General features: G+C 39.9%; 1 protein-coding gene across 1 annotated transcript in view; it reads left to right on the top strand.

Moving 5' to 3' along the window:
* Window positions 1-20,815, top strand: part of VRK2 (VRK serine/threonine kinase 2) — a 45,638-nt gene that overhangs the window by 22,909 nt on the left and 1,914 nt on the right. The window contains 8 exon segments of the mRNA XM_054820743.1: window positions 531-663; window positions 10,295-10,415; window positions 13,010-13,068; window positions 14,925-15,106; window positions 19,130-19,303; window positions 19,629-19,805; window positions 20,466-20,504; window positions 20,507-20,557. Of these exon segments, the coding sequence (XP_054676718.1) occupies window positions 531-663; window positions 10,295-10,415; window positions 13,010-13,068; window positions 14,925-15,106; window positions 19,130-19,303; window positions 19,629-19,805; window positions 20,466-20,504; window positions 20,507-20,557 (936 nt within the window).

Below are 20,815 nucleotides of genomic sequence, written 5' to 3'. Positions count from 1 at the left end.
AATGTCCAGCAGCCCTGTGGTCACAGTCCCCGTTAACTCTGGAGCCCTGTGTCCAGTCCAGCTGGAGGAAGCTGCTGCCTCTTGCTTCCTCTGCGGCTTCTAAGTTGCACTGCTGTTATGAAATAGTACGGTCTCAGCTACTGGAAAATTTGAACAGGGGTGCGTATGTGCCTGTTTAAGTAAAGAGAGGAAGGGGTCCCATAAGCAATGTGAGGATACATAAAAGGCATATTGCAGTTTACGGTATCTAGATGCCCACCTGGAGAGGAGAGAGCTTAGGAACAAAATAAAAAGACTGAAATTCTGCTCGACTCTGAAATAAGATAAGAGTATAGTAGTGGAAGGATTTAAATGGGGAGGGCAGCTGTTATAGCCCCCAGTTGTACATATTTTATCCTGAGGCACCATTTGGTTTAATAAAATTTAGATCTAAGGCTGTCCTTAACCTATCAGTTTCTTAAGACTTAATTATAAAGGTTATACTTTCAAAGGACAAAAGCATTATTCATTTGTCTGTTCATGTCTTCCAGGTTTATCTTGCAGATTATGGACTTTCCTACAGATATTGTCCCAATGGGAACCACAAACAGTATCAGGAAAATCCTAGGAAGGGCCATAATGGGACAATAGAGTTTACCAGCGTAGATGCTCACAAGGGAGTAGGTAGGTTTCTTTTTTTTTTTTTTTTTTATTTCAGAGGAGTGATTACAGAATGAGTAATCAGGCTGTGTGAGCTGATGTATACAATAGAAGTAGTCTTGGGGATTACTCAGGGTTGATCAGACCCTTGTGTGGTGACCTCTTCTTGTACCTGGGAATGATTCTTCAGGGCTGGTGGGGAAAGGGGGGGCAGTGCGATTAAAATGGAAAGGCTGCTGCACATATGGTACTGGAAGGTGGACCAAGACACCCTAAGAAGAGCTTGCCGTTAAACTTAATTAGTTCATGTTGGGACTACTGGTTTGTGTTTGCTGTATTAGGCAGAGGCAATATTTGCTAATGTTGCATTACCAAGGAAAAATGTTTCGAGACTGCACTGTCCTTTAGGGAGAGCTGTGTCTGAGTGTCACCATCTGTGTTATGAGAGGATATTTCAAGATGACATTCCTTCTGCAAGGAGAAAAACCTTTTTTTGAAGCCGTAAAGTGTTAACTTTTTGAAATCTTTTTCCAGTAGCCTTTCATATATCTTACTTATTTAAACTCACTTTGATGGTATTGGAAACACATTTGCAGGTAAATTACATACATAGTCCTTTTATTGGATATTGATTGTACTGCCTTGCATTCCAAGGCAGACTTAATTCAACAATTCCCTAATTAGTTAAAGTCATAACCTATGTCTTGTATTCATTTACCATTAATTAAACCTTAGCTGTTTATTACACTGCAGTCCAAATCCAATAGCAGACCCATAGAGCCATGGAAAAGGGAATGGGAGGTCAATATCGAAAATATATGGTGCACAGTCCCACTGATGGCTGCATTGTTCACAATCAATATGGTCAATGCAACACAACTTTCTTAGTTGCTATGTCAGCAAGACAAAAAGTCAATTCTAATGTTATGCTAGTGAAAAAAATGGTGATTATTGAAAAACTTTGACTCCTGCTACGAAACGGTGTTTTTGTTAACTTTCCTTTCCCCTATTCCCCCCCGCCCCCATACCCCCAAGATCTTCTAAAACAAAAGGAATGGTTTTCTGCTGCCAGCTTTGCTAGGATCATAGTGTCACGAGCGATAACTGTAGAAATTTGTGCTTGTTAATAGCTGCTGAACTGTTACCTTAAACTAATACTTTCTAACGAGTTTTAGTTGGCACAAACAACTGTATATTATTGCTTTTTCTATTAAAAGGACCATTGACCATGTAATGTAGAGGGTCTTGATAATTTGCCGGCGCTGTTAAAACCTGCAATCGTTTAACTCTGGTCATTAGGAAAAATGAAATAAGACTGTCAAGTATTTGCTGCTAAGACAATTGCACAATTTCACCTGCTAGAAAATATTTTGTGGTGAAGAGAGTATCTGCTTCAGACTCTTCTAGCCCTCCCAAGAGTACAGTGCATTTTCTGGAGATCTGACTCTGGCTGTTTTTCCTGGTAGTGTGAGGGATGTGGTCGTGCACTAGTATTTGATGTGGATGCTGTTTGAAGAACAGGTGGAGGCTGGAGTATTTCGGTTTGGCAGTTGGATAGTTATAGCAGCTAGTTTGTCTAGTGGAAGGGTGTCTGCGCATGGGTATGTGATTACAGGACAGATAATTCCCCTTATTTTAGAGAGTAGGGGTATTTACAGACTTGGGTGGCAAAGGGTGTGCACTTGCAAGTGTGAGTTAAGTTGTTGTCTTTTGTAATCTGTGGGTTAGATTACCCCCTCAAATAGCTAAAGCCATGATGGATTTGGTGAAAAGCAGAGGACTCCAGAAAACAAAATATTCAGGAAGATAGCTTGAGGGAGCTTACCCCCATCTCACACTTAAAAATTTTTTCCTTATTAGTAGCTGCAAACAGAAAAGCCGCAGATTTTTCTGATGCTCCTGCCAGAAGAGCCTGCAGAACATGATGTGATACCTGGTATGTTGCAGAGAATCCAAACTATTTGCATCGAATGGCTCAGCTCTGACCTTGTAACAGCCTGAATCCATTAAGGTCAAATTACCAGAGTGCCCCATTTGCAGCAGGTCTCTCAACATCCCAGGGAAAATACGCATCTGCAGCGACTTCTGTCGGAGATTGCACAGGTCCAGATGGCAGAACACAGCGGCTGGTTTCCCTTGTCTCGTCTCTTGTTGTGAGCTTTGGAGTTGTGGAGATGTTTCCAACAGTTGTGGCAAAGGGCTTCTTTGCTTAACAGTCTCCTGTAGTCCTGACTCGTGATTGAGTCTCGGCACAGTCTCATGCACCGAGTGAGGTGGGGTGCTCTTCTGAAAAGTGTTTAAAGACTGTTTTGCTGTTGGCAAATTAAAGCTGCATAGACAGTCTTCATTGTGGTGTTTTCAGGGTGGAATATTTATTTCAATGCTTTTGGAATATAGTTCCAGTCTTTAAACGTTATTTTATATAAACGAGATGCTTTCCAGAGGGCATTTCCTGAGTGTACATAGCAACATAAATATATCTCAAACCTCAAAACCCCTGAATAGTACCAGTTGCTGTATTGAGCTAAACAAATGAGAACATTCTGACTTATTCATAAAGTACCTACCTAAAGATATACAGCAATTTGAGGGACATGCTGAAACTTAAAATTATGAATCTGTTGCTTTCAAAAGTGCCTCTTGGCAATCAAATGCAACCACTTCCCACTAATTCAGATCAACACTGATGTTTCGCCAGTTGAATCGAGAGATTAACCCAGCTGCATGCCTATGTATTCCCTGAGCCGTCCGTGGAGTTCATCAGGTGTACAGGTTATGCAGTCTGCTGAGATCCAGAAAGCTTCCAACCAGCAGCAGCTGCATGGTAACGCTTTTGGGTGCTAGAATTAATACGTGTTCTTCTGACAACCTCTGGTAAGGGCTGAGTTGGACATGCCACTCTTGTGGCAGCTGATGGCGAATTGCTGCCTTCAAGCAAGTTACTTTAGCGTGTGCCGTTGTACGCTGATGGTGCTGGTGGCTTTGACTTTGTGCTGGAACTGAAGAGGAATTCCCCCTGAGCTGGGAAAGGCTGCCCTGCTTCGTGTGTCAGCTCTTCACGCTGGTCTTGTCTTTGGTTTTGCACGGCTCACCTCTGCTCTGCCCAGTGTGTGTAGGTCCCACAGGGTGATTTTTCTGTGCCGCAGTGCTGCTTGGAGGCTTCCAGATTTGTCCGGTGTTTGCAGGTATCCATCGCAACCTCAGTTACATCCCCTATCTGTGTCAAGTTCACTTGGAACCAAGTCAGGGCCCAAGGTGGGCTTTGCTACAGGGTCTGACCCACACCATCAGCCCTCCTGTATTTGCTGGCTGGATCTTATTGCAACCAGCATGTGGGGCTTTTAATTTAAAACTTCTTTATTTTGATGCAAATTTCATATGGCACAACTGCACTGTTAGTTTTAGCATAGTATTTGAGCGTGTTCATTGTATTCATTTTTAAAGACTACACTGTATAAACAGTATTACATTTTTGTTTGTTGATTGATAATTAAAGAGAATTATATCTGCACCCAGTATACATTTAAAAAATTGTTACATAGTTTAGTGTTAAAAAGTAATATTCGGATCAATGCCTCCTATGGATTTTTGTAGATTTTCTACTCACTGAGGCATGCAGTCAATACCTAATTTCTCTGGAGATATACTGCGCTTAACATATTGAGGTTTTTTTAAATACTCCACTCCTGTGCATTGAGTGCGTAAGACCAGTTTTAATTTGCTATCATTGATGAACGTAAGAGTATGAACTGTCTATGTTGAATTCCCTCCAGCATATATTTGTGTTTGCCATAGATTTCAAGATAACTCTCCTCTTCCTTTTAACAACGTTTCACAGTATGCAATAGCAGTTTTGCCATCTCTCGCATTGGGTAGCGCCAGCTGAAATCCTTGCAGAACTTGTATCTACATCTAGAATAGGAAAAGCTGCTTAAGACAGTAGTAGTGACTTTTGGCAAGCTTATGGATATGTAGAGCATCTGATGACATTTGCCTCAATTAGGGCCACTGGTGGTCACTTTTTTGTAGCTGGTGAATAAGTTTTCTCTGAGCTGGTTTCATCAAACAAAAATGTTTCTGTTTATTTTCACATCCTGTATTAGGGAAGGCAGTTGGAGCTATGTTTGATGACCTATTTTAGCCAGTTCTTTGTGCCCCTCACATTGGGTTATTGCAGCCTGCACTCCTTGAGATCTGTCCGAATGCTCGTACACTGTGTTTGTACAGGGCAATGCAGGCATTGGGCTGGTTGTAGGGAAAGCTGCAGTTCTTGTTTTCCCCACTGGTCTGACAGAACTGTTGCTGTTTGATATTAAAAACATAGCTCAGTGCTTGTCCGTTTTTTCTTTTACATGCAGGGGTTGACTAGAATATATGCAGGCTTCATTTTGCAAGGAAGGATGTGCAAGAATATAAACACCTGTACATGGAAACATATTATTTCTGAGCCTACATGGCTTCCAGACACCAGAGCTCTAAATGGCTCTGGATCAAGAGGTTTATTTGACGTCTGTCCATGTATAGTTAGGAGTCAGAGGGAGCCTGTTAGGTTTTTTTGTCAGTCAAATGAATTACTGATTTGCTGCAGTTTGGTATGTGTTTCCCAAAGACTGTGTGCAGGACGAACTGTAAATCCTAAAAATAAAAGGAAAATATAACTGATCTGGTGAAAAATGGGTGGAACTTTGCAGTGTGAAATAAATAAAAAGATGTTTTAGTTTCTAAGTTAGACATTTCACATTAGAAATGTGTGCCCAGCAGAAGAGGGAGCAGGAGGTCATTGCAAGTGAAAGAAGAGTTGGGTTTTAGCAAGGAGAAGATTGAATAGGTTCCTATAACCACCTTTGTAAGCTTATTCTGTCCTGCCAAGAATGTCTAGAAGCAGCAAAAATAAGATGGTGAGCACCACAATTTTCCAGCACAACTGATGAGCATGGCTGGGAATTGGTTGCTTAATTTTGGCTTCTCATTCTCTACACTAGGAATTCAAAAAGTTAGTGGACCTCGCAGCTGCTTGTCAGCTCCTTACCTTTGTGATTATTTTTTTTTTCTGCCACACAGATGTGAAAGAAGAGTAAAACTTGCTGTCCCCTTTCTCCTGCCACATGTTCTCCTTACTGCAAGCTTGGGACCTTTTTCTTCCGACGAGGTGCCTGCTCCTCCTGCCACCATCATTTAATCTCCCACCCAGGTCTTGTGGTGAAGTTCCCTTGCATCTTCGTACTTTTCCACTACCTAAACTTCTCCCCACCAAGTCAGGACCCCAGCCCTCTTTCTTTCAGCACATCTCATTCCACCAGTCCTGAAGATTATTCACTCCCTGTTTGTGTTTAGAGGGCAATCCTGCTGCTGGTTGCACTCTTGTATCTCAGATGCAGTTAGATCCTGCCAGTCAGTGGACATGTGTAACTGCTGGTTGTTTGGAGGTGGTTGTACATGTCTGCACATTCGGCTGTTGTGATTATCCAGGGCAGCTGTGCTATTTTGAAGAGGTTTGAGGACCACAGTTTGGGAACTTCTGGCCTGCAGGACCTGCTGGCTCACAGTGCGCTCGTGAGCTTGGCTGCGGGAGGACAGCAGCAGTAGTGTTGCTACTTTTGTAGGATCTTGAAGCGAGTTATCTGACTACTGTGCAGGAACTGACAGGGCAGTGCTGATGTGCGGGCTGGGACGTGAGCCCTCAGGACTGTGAGGCCGATGTTGTCAGCATGGCACCTCTGTGACCGCCCAAGGTGAGGTCGGTGCCGGGCAGTCACGGTTGTATCCGCCCTGTGAACAACTGCGGGAACTCCTGACAGCTCTGCTGATCGTGCTGATCAGCCGTATTTATCGAACTTCTTAAATTTAACCGTATTTAACCTTTTCCCTGTAGCCACCCACAGTTGGGGGTTAGTCGCTGTCCTGCTGCAGTGAACTCCTCAGACTGACCAGTACCTTGGGGAAGCAATGCTACATTATCAGCTTTTATTGGTCTTTTCCTTTCTCCTGCCCCTAATATAGGCTCTGATTTTTGACATGTCTTGTATTTGTCTGGTTTTTATCATATCAACCCTGAGTTAAGAAGTTATATCACTTTTAGTTCATTTATTAAAACATTGTGATGATACATTTTTAACATAATTATATTTCTCCATGGTCATGTTACCACTCTGTTCCTTTATGGGCTTTTGGCTTAATGGCTATGGTATGAGTTACATTTGTTTGTGAATTAACACAAATTTTTATGCTGTAATGCCAGTGAGAATTGGAGGTTCCACTGCACATGGATGCTATATGAGCAACTAAAATGATCCTTTTTAGGCAAAGCTTCCAATCTAAAAATTTCACTAATAGTGAAATTATAATGTAACAGTGCTAATTAAAAATAATAGAAGAACATTTAATCTGTCACTCATTAGCCTCCTATATCTTTACAAAAGGCTTGAGAAAGTTAGCCTAATAAGGGCCATAGAGGAAAACTCCCATTTTTATGTGGATTTCAGATGAGTTCTTGGGCGCAGTGTAGTTTTGAGAGTGTATTGTGGCTGGTATGATATCATTTATGATCTACTTAGAAATAGTAATCTGAATATAAATTAGGGCTCAGATAGCTGCCAAATCCAGTATACAGAGATACATCATATATTTTCTTCTCAGGGTGAATTGCTTCAGTTATATTATTCTGAGTTATCGTTGAACCCTGTGCCTTCACGTTAAGTATATGTTTGTGGTGTATATAAAACTTCTTACGGCCTGACTCTGATTTCATTGACATGGTTGTTAGTTCATTAACTTCAGTGGAGTTGTTCCTGATTTATCTTGGCAGGAATGAGGACAGAATCAGGCCTTTAAGCTTAAAATTTAAAAAAGTAAACTATAAAAATATTATGAAATAAAATATTGCCAACATGTTCCCATTAAATAGTATTTCATATGAGACTAAAATAATAATAACAAAAACCCCCTGGTTAATAGAAAAGCAGAAATTGAGTATCTATTAAAAAAGAAAGAAAAAACTCAAACAAGTTTTTAATCTACAGACAAGAGAATTTGATTTAAATAAGTACTGTTTTGAATGTATACTCTTGTAACAGTGACAAGTTATCAAGCAAAATTGTTTTATTTTTGCATGGTTATCACATTTAAAATGAAGCCAGATTGATTTCTCTCAGCTGATGTTTGTCAAGAATTCTTGTAATCTCCAATTGTATTAGCAGATTTATTTTTTCCAGTAAACATATAGTTGAAATTTATGTATTAGTGCTTTGTTTGAGTTTAAAAATGTAATTATTCCATTGTTCATAGATAATATTAATTCATTAAAGATTTAGTTAGTTGAATACTTTTTTTTTATAAGGATCTAAATGATTTAAAAAGTTGAGGAAATTAGCATCTCTAATACCGAGCTGACAAAGGAGCAGAGAGGAAGAATAAGCTAGTATGGTCAAACAATCAAACGTTGACATTTTCATGTGGTTCTATGAAAAACACATGTAAATGTCTTTATGTAGTAACATTTGTGGTGACCTGGGAAATAAAGTGAGATGGGAATTTACCATCTCTCTGTAAAACATTTCCCCTTTTATTTTTTAGTGATGTATGACTTAGTTACATGTACTTTTTTTTTTTTTTTTTCCTTTCTCCCCCCTGGCTGACTACTGTGGCTTTTAGGAAGGTATTAGTAAAGTCTTACTTGCACACATCTCCTATTTGTGATGGCTTTGCCCTAGTGTTAGTCAGGAAATGGCTGGAAGAGCAGCATGTGAGTGAGAAGGTAATTAGTCACGGCCAAACTGTTAACTGTGAAGTAAACTTTATCCTCTGGGGACTGTTTTGTCAGAAAATGAGTTATCTTAGGTTAGCTTCTGAAATCTAATTGACTTAGCGTTATTTACAGATTCATATCAATTAGTCCCTGAGCGGAAAAAAGTGGTCCATTGTAATTTTGACAATTTTTCTCAAAAGGCTGCTTCCTGTAGCCCGTCTTACATAAACAGGTGCCAGAAAAGCCTTGTGTGAAAATTGGAGGATCTGCAATCAAAAATTCTGGCTTATATGGTTATAATCTGGAATTGCCATAATGGAAAAAGGAGTTGTGAACACATGTGTATGAATGGAATTGTTCCACAGTTAACAGGAGATTTATGGCTGAAGAAATCACTACAGAACAGCAAGTGGTAGAGATTGTGTTTTTATTTTAATATGAGAGCCAAGTCTTGCATTAGGACGTTGCTGAATCTAGTGCAGAAAATAAACGACTCCCAAGGGATGGTGTAGCGTTCTGTTAGATTGAAGGGCCTTTAATAATCCCATAGTCTAATAGCAGTTAAGATAGAGAATGTATAAGAACTAATCTTCTGCTTTTACAATAATGTGTGTACGGTAACAAGAAACAGTTATGATGTGTTGGCACCGTAGCTTTTAGCAGATGACTTTTTAAATTAAAAGATAAGTTTGCTGAGTGACTTTCTGGAATCTATTTAATGAAGGCCCATAAAATATGATATCTGTTTACAGCTGGATTAACAGCACTGTGCTCAACTACTAGTCTTTACACTAGAGAAAAAGTACCGAACAAATCTGAAATCTTCTTTTCTTCCTGGAAACTGCAAATTCATTTTGGAAAAGCATAAATTTAACTTCTACTTCTGTCTGTCTTTAATTACGATGAACAGTTTCTGGGTTTGCAGATTCCACGTGATGTTGACTTGCAAACTATAGGCTGCAAGTCAAATGTGTACAAAGAAATATTGCAGCAATCCTGCTTGTTCAGTTTTTTCAAGTTTGGTTTCCTCTGAATAGCAGCAAGCAGTAGCAATTCTATTAGTATTACACTTTTTTTTTCTGTTTCTCTTGGAAAAGGCAATCTATAGATTAACTTTGGTTACCTGTTTTTCTGCATAGATGGGGTTAAGTTCAGTTGACTTGTGTCTGCTGTATTTGTATTCTGTAGTTAGTATATCTGTCTGGGGTGTGCAGGGTGAGAGTAAGTTGTTCCTGAAATAACTTCCTTTTTGGAAGCAGTTTTGGTAGCTTTTACACAGGACTTACTAAACAGCAAGTGTATTTTAGCCTGTGCTACGATTCTTCAAAACGGTTCATGGTACTTGTAAGCAGACAACCTTGGTGTGTAAATGTACACTAGATGGCAGTTTTGTCATATCTTCCAAGTTGAAATAGCTCTGTAGGAGAACAGGAAAGGCCATCAGTGTTTAGTCTGCACTCACAGGGTCCCTGCATGGCCAATGTGGACCCCATGGACTTCCTGGAACATGTGTTAGCAATTTAGCAGCAGACATTTATTTCTTTGTTTTACTGCTTGGCTCTTTGAGAAAGTGTTGGTACTCAGTTATGGGCTGTCTGGATCATGTCAGAGGCCATGGGGATCAAGTCCATGTGACAGGCCAGACTGAGGAAGGATGAAGTTGGAGGAGGTGAGGAAACTGACCCTTACTTCAACGGTAACAAGTCACTGCCTGTCTGTGGACCGTGGCCAAAAGCCAGGGCGGTTTAGGTCTAATACAGCTGAATAAACAAAACACTTTGCCCATTTGGCTTTTTCATATTTCATCAACACTAGTTCAATCAAAGTAGTTTCTACTTCCTAAGAAGAGGTTCTTATTCTTCATCTTTTTTTTTTTCCTTTCTCCTTCTCCGCCCCCCCCCGCCATTTTAGCCCCATCCAGACGAGGTGACCTTGAAATCCTTGGCTACTGCATGCTGCAATGGTTATGTGGGAAGCTGCCCTGGGAACAGAACCTGAAGGACCCTGTAGCTGTCCAGACTGCGAAAACAAAGTAAAAATAAAACAACACACACGTATACATGCGCACACACGTATACATGCGCGCACGCGTGCCACCCTAGGACCCTGCAGTGTCCTCGTCACTTAACAAAACAGGTCTGAGATACACAGCTTTACAGGTAGAATAGTACCTTACAAGAAAGCTAAAAGAATTCTCCTTAATTAAGAGAGATGTTAGAAGCAGTTAAAAATGCGAACTTTATGTCCATATATACCCTCTTGCACGTGTTTATGTACGTACTGCTGTGGAGAGGTGATACATTCAAATGCACAGTACACAGTCATTTTGTCTGCTGTGTATTTTTTTTTAATACTCTTTTAAAAAAAAGATTTGTGAATTAGTGCAGGCCTTGTTGCACGTACCGAAGGTGGTTGTGTGTTTCCATTAAACTTCATGGGTGCTTTGTAGAGACTATAGTACAAACATCTCCTGGAAGTTTTTCCACACGTGCATTCAATTTATTTAACTTTCTATATGATGCTATTTTTCAGATGTGTTTATGTAGGTTTTTAATGTTATGTAAGCCCACTGCCATTGCAAACAATTGAATACCAAAATACTGAAGAACTTGATTAAAATCTTCCCTTTTTCCCAGCATGACTCATTTAGAGCTTACTAAAGCAACGGAGTGTATTAGTGTTTTCTTTCTCTGCTTTCACAGTTGGGACTTGAGAGAGTTAATTGCATGTGGTACAGTGTAGCCTGTAGAAGGCTATACAGAAGAGTAGTTACCCATAAATGTAACATTACAATTGGAGAAGGCAGCAAACTTTTAAGTAGGACAAGTCACAACAGAGGTACACAATAGGGATAGCTGATCCACAGAAATCAATCTGCAAATTCAGTGTGGCATCGGCTCTCAACAGAGAAAAAGGTTAGCCTGCAGACTGTGGATAATACAGATTGCATCTGTAAATGTTGACATCGTATGTTATGTTTAATATTTCTCCTTTAGAAGTTCTGATCATTACACAGCCCCCTGCAAGGTAACACTTATACAATTCAATGTTAAATCAATGTAATCAATCAAGCTGCTTTGCTAATTCTTCCCTTGCAGTTAACCCTTAAATTGCCAGCATTTTCAGGATGCCATGCAAACAGATGCTTAGAGGAAATGCACAGAAAATGGTACAGATTCCATTTATCAGAAATATCTTTAGTCTAATAAATGACATTTGTGGTATTAGGTCCAGGTCATCCCCTTTTCTTTATCTTAATTTTCAGTGCCTATACTGTTTTCAAAGGCCAGAAATAGACACACGGATATACGTGCGTATCCAGTTGCTTTAAAGTTAATAAGTACATTAAGCAGCACAGGCAAATCACTTCTGAGCGTGCCCGTCCTTTGCTGTGGAGTCTGTGTGATGGTGAGGATGAAGAGGCTGGGCCTGGAAGGTGGTGTGCAGTTGAAAGGCAGGAGCCTGAGCAGGACCTCAAACTGTTGTTTACCTGTTGTCTCATCCTCTCATCCCTTCACTACAAGTTCTTAGTATTTCCTCCCGGTAACGCCGGGGTGATGAGGCAACAGTACCAAAGCTCTGGGCATTGGTAAGGGGATATTTAAGGATTGCTGATATATCTGAATTTATGAATGTTTGTGCGGTGCCATAATTGGAGGAGAGGCTCCATTTGAATTGGAATTTAAGCTGGATTACGGGAAAATGTTTAAATGCTTCTTTTCCCCAAAATTGAACCCCCTATTTCTGATACTAAACAGATTACTGAATTGAAGGTTATTTGCCTGTATGCCTCAACTTTATGTATTTGAGAACACATCCTGTTACTTATTGGTGGAGCTTTATGGCTCCTTTAAACAAGCAAACAAAACAAAAGGGATCCCTTGACAGAATTAACAGCAGGACTGAACTAAGAGATTTCGCTTAGGGCAAGGGGGCTTGTGCAGCTGCAGGTTCCTACAGGTGCTCGGAGATCACGCTGGTTCATGCCTGCACAAAGATGAGAGCTGGTGTTACCTCATCTGTTTTTAGGGTACGATTGATTCTGAGCTCCAGTGTCCTTTGCTATTTTTGTTTCTGGGTAGATAGAAAGTACCTCTGTGGTCCTGCCCTTCGGTTTACGAAGTGTCTGGGACTTAAGGTCCTTTAACCTCCCTCTCCCCTCTTGTCCCTGCCATGCCTGCTTGTAATGTTGATGGCCATCACCCAGCTGCCCGTGAGCTACGTGGCAGGAAGAACCTGATGCTAAATGACTAGTAGGCAGACCAGAACTGCTTCTTCAATTTCAAAATACAAATATTAATCATTAAGCTGAAATCAGAACAAGCCATTTCAGCTCAAAAGGATTTTTCTTTTTCTTTCTAGAAAGCTTAAAATATCTGCAAAGGAAAACTTAATGTTGAAGTGCAGTCTTAGCTGTAAGCCTGGTCTTGCTGAAATCAGCAGTCTCCAAAGAGTTAAAAATATAGCTGGTAAGAGGAGATTTTGTTTTAAAAGCAGTACTGTGAACCATTAGCTATCCCGGAGGTCCACTCCCTTTGGAATTGAGACTTGCTGTCTTCCTAAATCCCAAATGAAGAATCACCTGCTCCAAAACCACATAAAATTGTTGCACTCGTGTTGTTTCAGACTCATGGACGAGCTCCCAGATTCAGTGATGGAATGGGATTCTTCTGGAAGCAGCTGTAGTAAGTGTGCTTGTACTACGTACCATATTTAGTCTGTTACAAAAAATATTTCACTGGCTTAGTCTGTTTGGGGGAAGCAGTACAAAAGTAAAAGTAACACAAATTTAACAAAGTCCTCAGTTTAAACTCTTAAACGCAATTGCTGAGTTTTGCACCTTAAGGTAGATTCCTTCACCTGAGCGCGTGCAGTATTACAGTATTACCGGGCTCTGGTCGTAGGGCAAACTGGAGTGTGCAAGCAGGAGTCATCCTTGAATCAACCCCTCGAAATCAAGCCTGCATGAACCACTCTTACACAAACGCATCCAACAGAAGAATTGAGCCTGCAACATCTGGATTTAGCTGATAACACAGTAGTTATGTGATACTCATTGTTAGATTATATGTCACACTCATTAATTCAGGGTGCAATTTAATTCAAGTATTATTTCTGACTTCAGCGGAACTGGATCAGGCCCTTCATGTACAAGCTTATTATATTTCAAGCATTTTTACCTCAAAGGCTTGTTTACTGCAAGGGCAGAAGGTAAATTTCTGGATGCTGTGGAATGCTGGTCACTCTGCAATAAATGATACTTGATGCTTACTGGTACAGGATACTTACTGTTTTTATTGCAGGAACTCTTTTCTTTCTGTTGCTTTCCTGCATTATCCCATGAACAAGTACAAAGTAGAGGAAGTAGACACTGAGGGCTAAATTTGAACCCCGGTGTGTGGTAGTGTCAAAATCGTGATCAGCCTCATGTGTGATGTACACCATAGAGTGGCATAAGGGATCTTGGCCGTATGTAATCCAAGGTGTTAGGAAGCAGTGACTGTCTTAGAAACAGAAGTAGCTGTTAGTGTGGACATAGTAAGCAACTGTCTACGAAAGGTTTATTGCTTAGTAGTCAGAGTTTGAAAAAGCAAACAAATGGACGGTTTGTCTTGTCGTGTGTTTCTTCCTTCACTGAAATACAAAAGTAAACCAGGGAAAACACCAAACTCCCTTCAAAGGTCAGTATCTACTTTTGATTTATTCACTTATTCACTTTATGCACTTATTCACTTATTAATACATTTCTGTATTTGCATTATTGGAATGCATCATATATCGCATAAAGTATATTCATGGTGTGTATGCATATTTAGTATAAATCTTTTCTGGGATTTTACCCGATGTAATATCTGGTGTAGTTCTCCAGTTTTAGGATATGCTTGGGTCTTCAATTGAAAGAAAAGTTTGACACACACACACACACACTCCCCCCCGCCCCCAATATGTTTTTCCTAATAGCTTTATTTCTGCCCATTCAGTGGTTTCTCTGTTTCTAGAACCACTCGATAATGATAGCAAAACAATGCTGCTGTGAGACTGGTTTAGGGATGTAATCTCAAAACCAATATTTGTCCAAGTATTAGAAGTTAAAAAAAAAAAAAAAGGTTGCTTTTTTCCCCAAAGCATTCAAAGTATAATATGTATGCCGATTAAAATAGTGTTGTTGAGAGTAGTTAATATTTAGAGGGTTATTATGGTCTTTCAAATATAGAATACTTCTATTTTATACAGAACTATCACTATTTGTCTATAAAGTATTTTGATTAGTTTTTATACTTTGATAGCTTTCAGTACTATAAGAATTAGTGCATGTGTATAATAAGACATGGCACTTAAGGGTTAGCTTGTTTGTCCAAGTCTACCTTTTCCTTTTCTCATCTCGAAAAGGCGAGATATTGTCAGGTCTGTGTTTTGAGTGTATCTTCAGCTGAAATTGTGTCATCTTGTTTGGCAATGCAGGATTCCATTTTGGAATTCAATTCTTTCTGAAGTTCTAGGTCTACACCATGTGAAATTTACATTAAAATATGCTCTACAGGTGAAATATCCAAGTTTTTGGCATGTGTTTATGGCTTAGCTTATGATGAGAAGCCAAAGTATCAAGCGTTCAAGAAAATCCTGCTGGATGGACTAGAGTCAAGTGGAACTCGCTACGATGGCCCTCTGGAATTTTCCGCCGCAGCAGGCACGCGAAATCACTGCGCTGCTAAAGTGTCAAAAGTAAGTCAGACAGTGCTGGGATTATGTCTGACATCTGCTTGATCGTTGCCTTTTCTTTTGTAGAGGAGGAAATAGTTTAAGATCTCAAAATGAGACTGACACAGCAGTTCTTTTGCCTTAAATACACTGTGTTTGTTAATTCCTGTTTCCCCTGGCTTTGCTAAAAAGTGGGATGTCAACCCTTAAGGAGGAAGAACTGTCATGAGTCCTTTTGACCTGCAGCCTCTCACTTCAAAGCGGTAGGTCTGTGAAGAATGATTTACTTTCAGGATAATGGGGAAGTCAAGGACTTTGTTCACTAACATCTTGAAGACGAGCCTGAATGCCAGGTTTTTCCTTCGTTCCAGATTAAAAGCAAAGTTACCTTTATTAGTGCAAGCATTTAATTCATTGTCTCGCTTTCAAACTGTTCTTTGTCATTTGCCTTTATACTCCTGCAGCCGCTAATGTGGAGGAGGTATTATTCTGGGATTTAACTGTGTTATTGGTATGCAGTGCTATGTGATGCACTAACACAGAATTTTAAAACTGACAGCTATCGTGTTATATTTTCCTTTTGTACTTTTAAGTCTGAAACTATACAGTTAATAAACCCGTGTTTTAATAAGGGGAGATTGAGGTAATTAGCAGTCTTGCTGGACTTGCTGTGAAATGTCAGTCCCATCATACCTCTGCCTGGAAACTCCCCGTATGCAAAAGCCCCGTTTCTGTCTCGGCTGCGTGTGCAATAAGGCAGGGTCAGGGTACCATTCATTTTTAATATTTCTGGTGAACTTTGGACCATCACAAGTGTACGTGAGCCAAGAATGCAGGATGCAAACTAATGTGACTGATAGGCTGCTAGATGAATGGTGATTCAAGTATCAGTGCACAGATGGTTCTGATTTGCTGAGTTTTGTAGCTGCTGCAACTGAAGACATAAAATATCCTTCTAGTCATAAATTAGCTCTTTGGAAGCAAAACCTTGGCACCAGAGCTTTACAACCTTCAATTAGTAGGGAAAGAAGTATTTGAATGACTGTGGTATTGACATCTGTAGGCCTGCATAGTAATCATTCCTAATAGAAGAGAATATCTGTTTGAGGGGGTTTTGCATGGCTAATTAACCACCAGTGAGAATATGTAATTTTTTCATGATCTCCTGATTGTCACCTTTCTCTCATGATACAATTACATTTTATTGTAGCAAGTGCCTCACGAACCAATTGTCAGCACTATTTACGTATTATGGAAGGCAGAACAAAAGTTCATGTTTAATAAAAAGGCATTGGGGTTTGATCTTGGTAATTACAGATACTTATTTTAGCTATTTTATTGACTTATCTGGTTTTATCACTACTTTTTCTTTTTTTAATAAAACCAAAAGCTATTTCAGTGACGGTGTTTCTCTTGCTATGATGGTGACCAATTTGTCCTTGCTAATTTGAGAAGTTTGTGGTGGTGGGGTTTTTTTACGTTTGTACTGTTTTCTGAACCGAACTGAAATCTCAGGTAGCTGTTAACTGATCTCCAGCTAATCCTGTTGGATCTCTGTTTCACAAGAGTCTTTGATTTCTTAGAGTCAGATACTGAATAGTAAATCTATTTTCTTATTGCCTGGCTGAAGACTTGACAGTACGCTGGTATAAAAGATGATCCTGACCTTCCAGGCTGTAAAAGCTGCCGTAGCACTTGCTATTTGCAAGTGCGCAACCTCACTGAAAAATCCGTGAATGAGGAGTGTCAGTTATCACCACTCTTGTGCTGGAGGACTAAGCAGAATTGGTTTTGATGGCCAAGAACAAGATCAGAGAGGGAGTATGTCTGCATATTGCTAAATCTTGGCACCTGTCATCACTTTTTCAGAGAAATTTTTAATGTTGTCTTGCTTCTTGGAGTAGTAAGAATGGTTTCTTCAATGATCAGCAGGTTTTTACTTGAGTGTGTTTCTTCAGCCAGTTCTGCTGCTTACATGCACAAGTTTCCTGTAACATTTGCTGCAGAACAGCTGCAGAAAGGAGATTTTTAGGGTTATTCAACGGACCTAAGGAGTACTTAAATACAAGTCGAGACAGCGGATAACTGAACTTTCTCTAAATGTATTGCTGTTTTCAGAAAATGCGATTTTTCAGTCTGTGGCTGTGGAGGATATTCAAGGCCTGGTGCACTTTGGTGCTACAGTCCTGACAAAGTGTTCGATGACAGGCAGGCACTTCCCACTGCATCTCTTCACGGCACTGTCTGTCGTTATCCTAGGTCTGACTTTTTTCATCTCGGCCCTCTGCATTCCCTTTCCACCTCTCCTTTTATTCACCAAACACTTCTCCCATTAAAGAGGCAACCTAAGAATAGTGGGAGCCACTACAAACAATCCGCTGTCTCCTCACTTCTTGCTTATGAGCAGAATCTGACTCCAGATGACCTGTCTGATTCCACCTCTACCAGTTTGGTACACAAGAAAGAGGTGATTTTGGGTCAATTCCCTTCTGAAGACCAGTAAACACCCGTAAGTACCAATAAGGGGATCCTGTAACACTAGCTCCTTGAAGATGATGTGAAGAGGAATTGCTACAGAACATGAATTTTAAGATGCAGCTCCCTGTATAGTACGTGAATCTAATCTTGAGATAACATAAAAAGTGTAACAGTGGCTACGTCGTGGTTCTTTGTTTCAATTGCACACCAAACAGAGGTGATAAAATATTAATTGCGTTCATTCTCAAATGTGTTTACTGCAGATTTTGGCACTGGATAAATATTTTCGGCTTTTTCGCCTACAGAGAAAGTGCTAGCATTAGGGCTAAATGACGTATGGTCAGGCTGGCTGATTACCTGCTAGATTTTGTGGATTTCATATTAAAAAATATTAAATCGATACCAACCTGTCATTTTTCTTAGTATGGAATATGGTGATTTTTAGGCATAAAATAAATATTTTCACAAGTGCTGCGAGCCCTGTTTTGAAAGCAATGTGGTTGTTTAAGGTATCATATACATTGTGAAGATACCGGACTTAGCCGTCAACAGGATTAGCAGTTCTTGCATGGTGCAGTATGGTGTTGTGATGCAGAGAAAACAGCATTTAGGTAACGGTCAGTGTGGCATTTTGAGCCTCACCTGTGCAACTCCATTTCTCAGGGCTATCTCCAGTGTTACGTACTGAGGTGTAGACTGTTTGGAACTAGCTTGAGTTGTTATTCAGAACAGATACACCTTTATGTTTCTAAACATTAATAATTTTATATTCTTAAAAGGAGTTTTGGATTAATATGTGAAGTGCTTACTGGCACTTCCAGGGGTATTTAGGTTGTGCCATTTCTATCTCCTGTATGTATTTAATTTGCAGTATAAAAAGCAGCTCATTCTTTCCTTTTTAGCTGCTTTATTGAGATCCAGCTGCTGCGTAGAGGACCATATGCAAATGTTACAGTTACAGAGTTATTAGTGTGCCAGAAGTACCAAAGGCATGTGGCATACAGCCTGTGTTTTGGCTACGGTTGTCTTCCAAGTTCCAAAAGCCAAAACCAGACATCATTTGATACTGAGTGCTTAGAGCAGCACTGGAAAAAAACTTGTATTAACTCATGCAACTGTTCACCGCGTATTCCCCATTTACATTTTAGAAGACGCCAAAAAAAATCAGCTTTAACTCTTAAATTAGATAATCATGACATCTTCTGACTCAGGTAATCTTAGAGAGTTTTGCATGTGACTCAATCCAGTGATGTGAAATGCATTCAGCTCTACTTGTTAATGAAACGAACTATGACTTACTGTCACCATTCCCAATAAAGGGTGTTAGTGAATGGTTTGAAATGTAGAACTGAAGTTTAGTTTATAGCATACTTCCTGAGTACAGCATGGCTCTAACTTTGTATTGTTTGAAGAAGACTTTTATTGATAATTAAAATGCTGGAAACAATTCTTTTGAGAAAGAAGAAGCTTTCTCTGATTCTGTGTTCTTGGTACTGAAGATGGAACGGTTTTCTTTTTGAAATACTGACGTTTTTTCAGTATACAAAATTGTTCACTGCACGTCAACAGGTTCGCTTACCAAAGCCTACGCCAAAACCAGTTCAGCAGAAGCAAAAAATGGTGGAAGGTGAAGAATACGTCTGTCAAAACAAAGCCTGTACTGGGGTAACTGGCAAACAACTCCAAGATGCAGAAAAGCCAAGTAAATTAAACAGGATGCTTCACCAAACACAGCCTCAGCAGGTGAGTAATGCGTGGTATCTCCTGGGGGTCTTGGCTGCTCTGTTAGCTCAATGGTCACCTTTTGGGGTGGAAAAGGAAAAAGAGGGCTTGAAAAAAGCCCAACGCTATGTCACAGACTCCAGACGTTGGCCTATTCTTACTGGCTGGTATTATTCTAAACATAAACCTCTGAGTTTCTTGTAAGCCCAGAGAGTAGGCGTGAACTGGGCACTACCCTTACCTGTCTCAAACCTGACAGGTCCAAGTGTTGGAATGGTACCTGTGATAATTTTGAACTTTCCCAAACTCTTTTCAGCATACAGAATTACTGTCTGTACATCAACAGGTTCACTTACTGAAGCCGTCACCGAAACCAGCTCAACAGAAGCAAAACACGGGGAAAGAGGATGAATCTAACTGCGTAAGCAGGCCCCACGCTCGGGTAACGCGCCGGCAATTCCAGGCTGAAGAGAAGCCCATTAAATCCTACACTACGGTTCAGGAGCCTGACCCCCCCCAACAGGTGAGGTTTTTGGTGTTACCTTAGAGCAGTCATGGCACCCTGGGAAAGAAAGATCAGCTTTTCGAAAACTTAAGAGTTTAAATGTATGCAAACTAGATGTTTGCCACAAACACTACAAGTTTGTGTATAGTTGCTTGCTCATACTATTCCTGAAATAACACTCTGTGTGCAGATAAAAGTGTTGGGAAATGACAGTCTCCCTTTGTGGACCCTGTTGTTTTCTTGGTAGGAACTTACTTCAGTTGTTTCCTTTACTACATAGTGGAAAACTTCACAGCACTCTAATTAAAGTTCTTAAATTCTGACTTTTTAATCTGAGGACTGTAGTAGTAAACTAACTCAACTCAAATATTATTAGTAATTGACTGCATAAAAGGGTTGAATGAATATATTCAGTCTTAGTCTTCAACTGTACATGAAAAAAAGGATGAAAAATTAATCAAGGTTTTAGTAAAAATAATGGCAGAATAAAGTACATCTTAGTAATCACACTGTACTCCTTTTCTGTGGAGTTTAAGTGTATTTTAATAAAGAGATTCTACCCTGTTTTTCTTTCTTATAGAAAAATAACTTGTTAAATCAGAACAATTTCTAATAAGCACAAAAATGCAACTTTCAAGATAGCTTTATTATTAATCCAAAATTCTTTGCTTCAAGCAGTCTGCTGATCACTGCCTGGAGACTCCAGTACAAGCTAGGAGAGTGAAGCAGAAAAAGCACAGCTGTACCTGAGAGCATCAGGCAGTAAAGTGGTGAGCAGAATAATTTTTTGGAGACGATTTGGGTGATAGCAAGGGAGACAGATTCGGAAAAAGTCGTTGGAGTCCTGACACAACAGTGACCTGAAGTAATAAATACAACTTTGTAATAGGAAGATATTCCAGTGCTGCTTCCTAGTCCTCAAATTTAAACTTAAAAAATATGAGCAAAAAAGAATAGCAAATCTCCTCCCTCCTGTATATTTGGTATAAAAGCTACTGTTAGTTCTAAGAAAGTAGAAGATAAGGGAA

This window comes from Grus americana, chromosome 3 (assembly GCF_028858705.1).
Source record: "Grus americana isolate bGruAme1 chromosome 3, bGruAme1.mat, whole genome shotgun sequence".
NCBI lineage: Eukaryota > Metazoa > Chordata > Aves > Gruiformes > Gruidae > Grus > Grus americana.
This window is presented reverse-complemented; position numbering and strand designations above follow the sequence as displayed.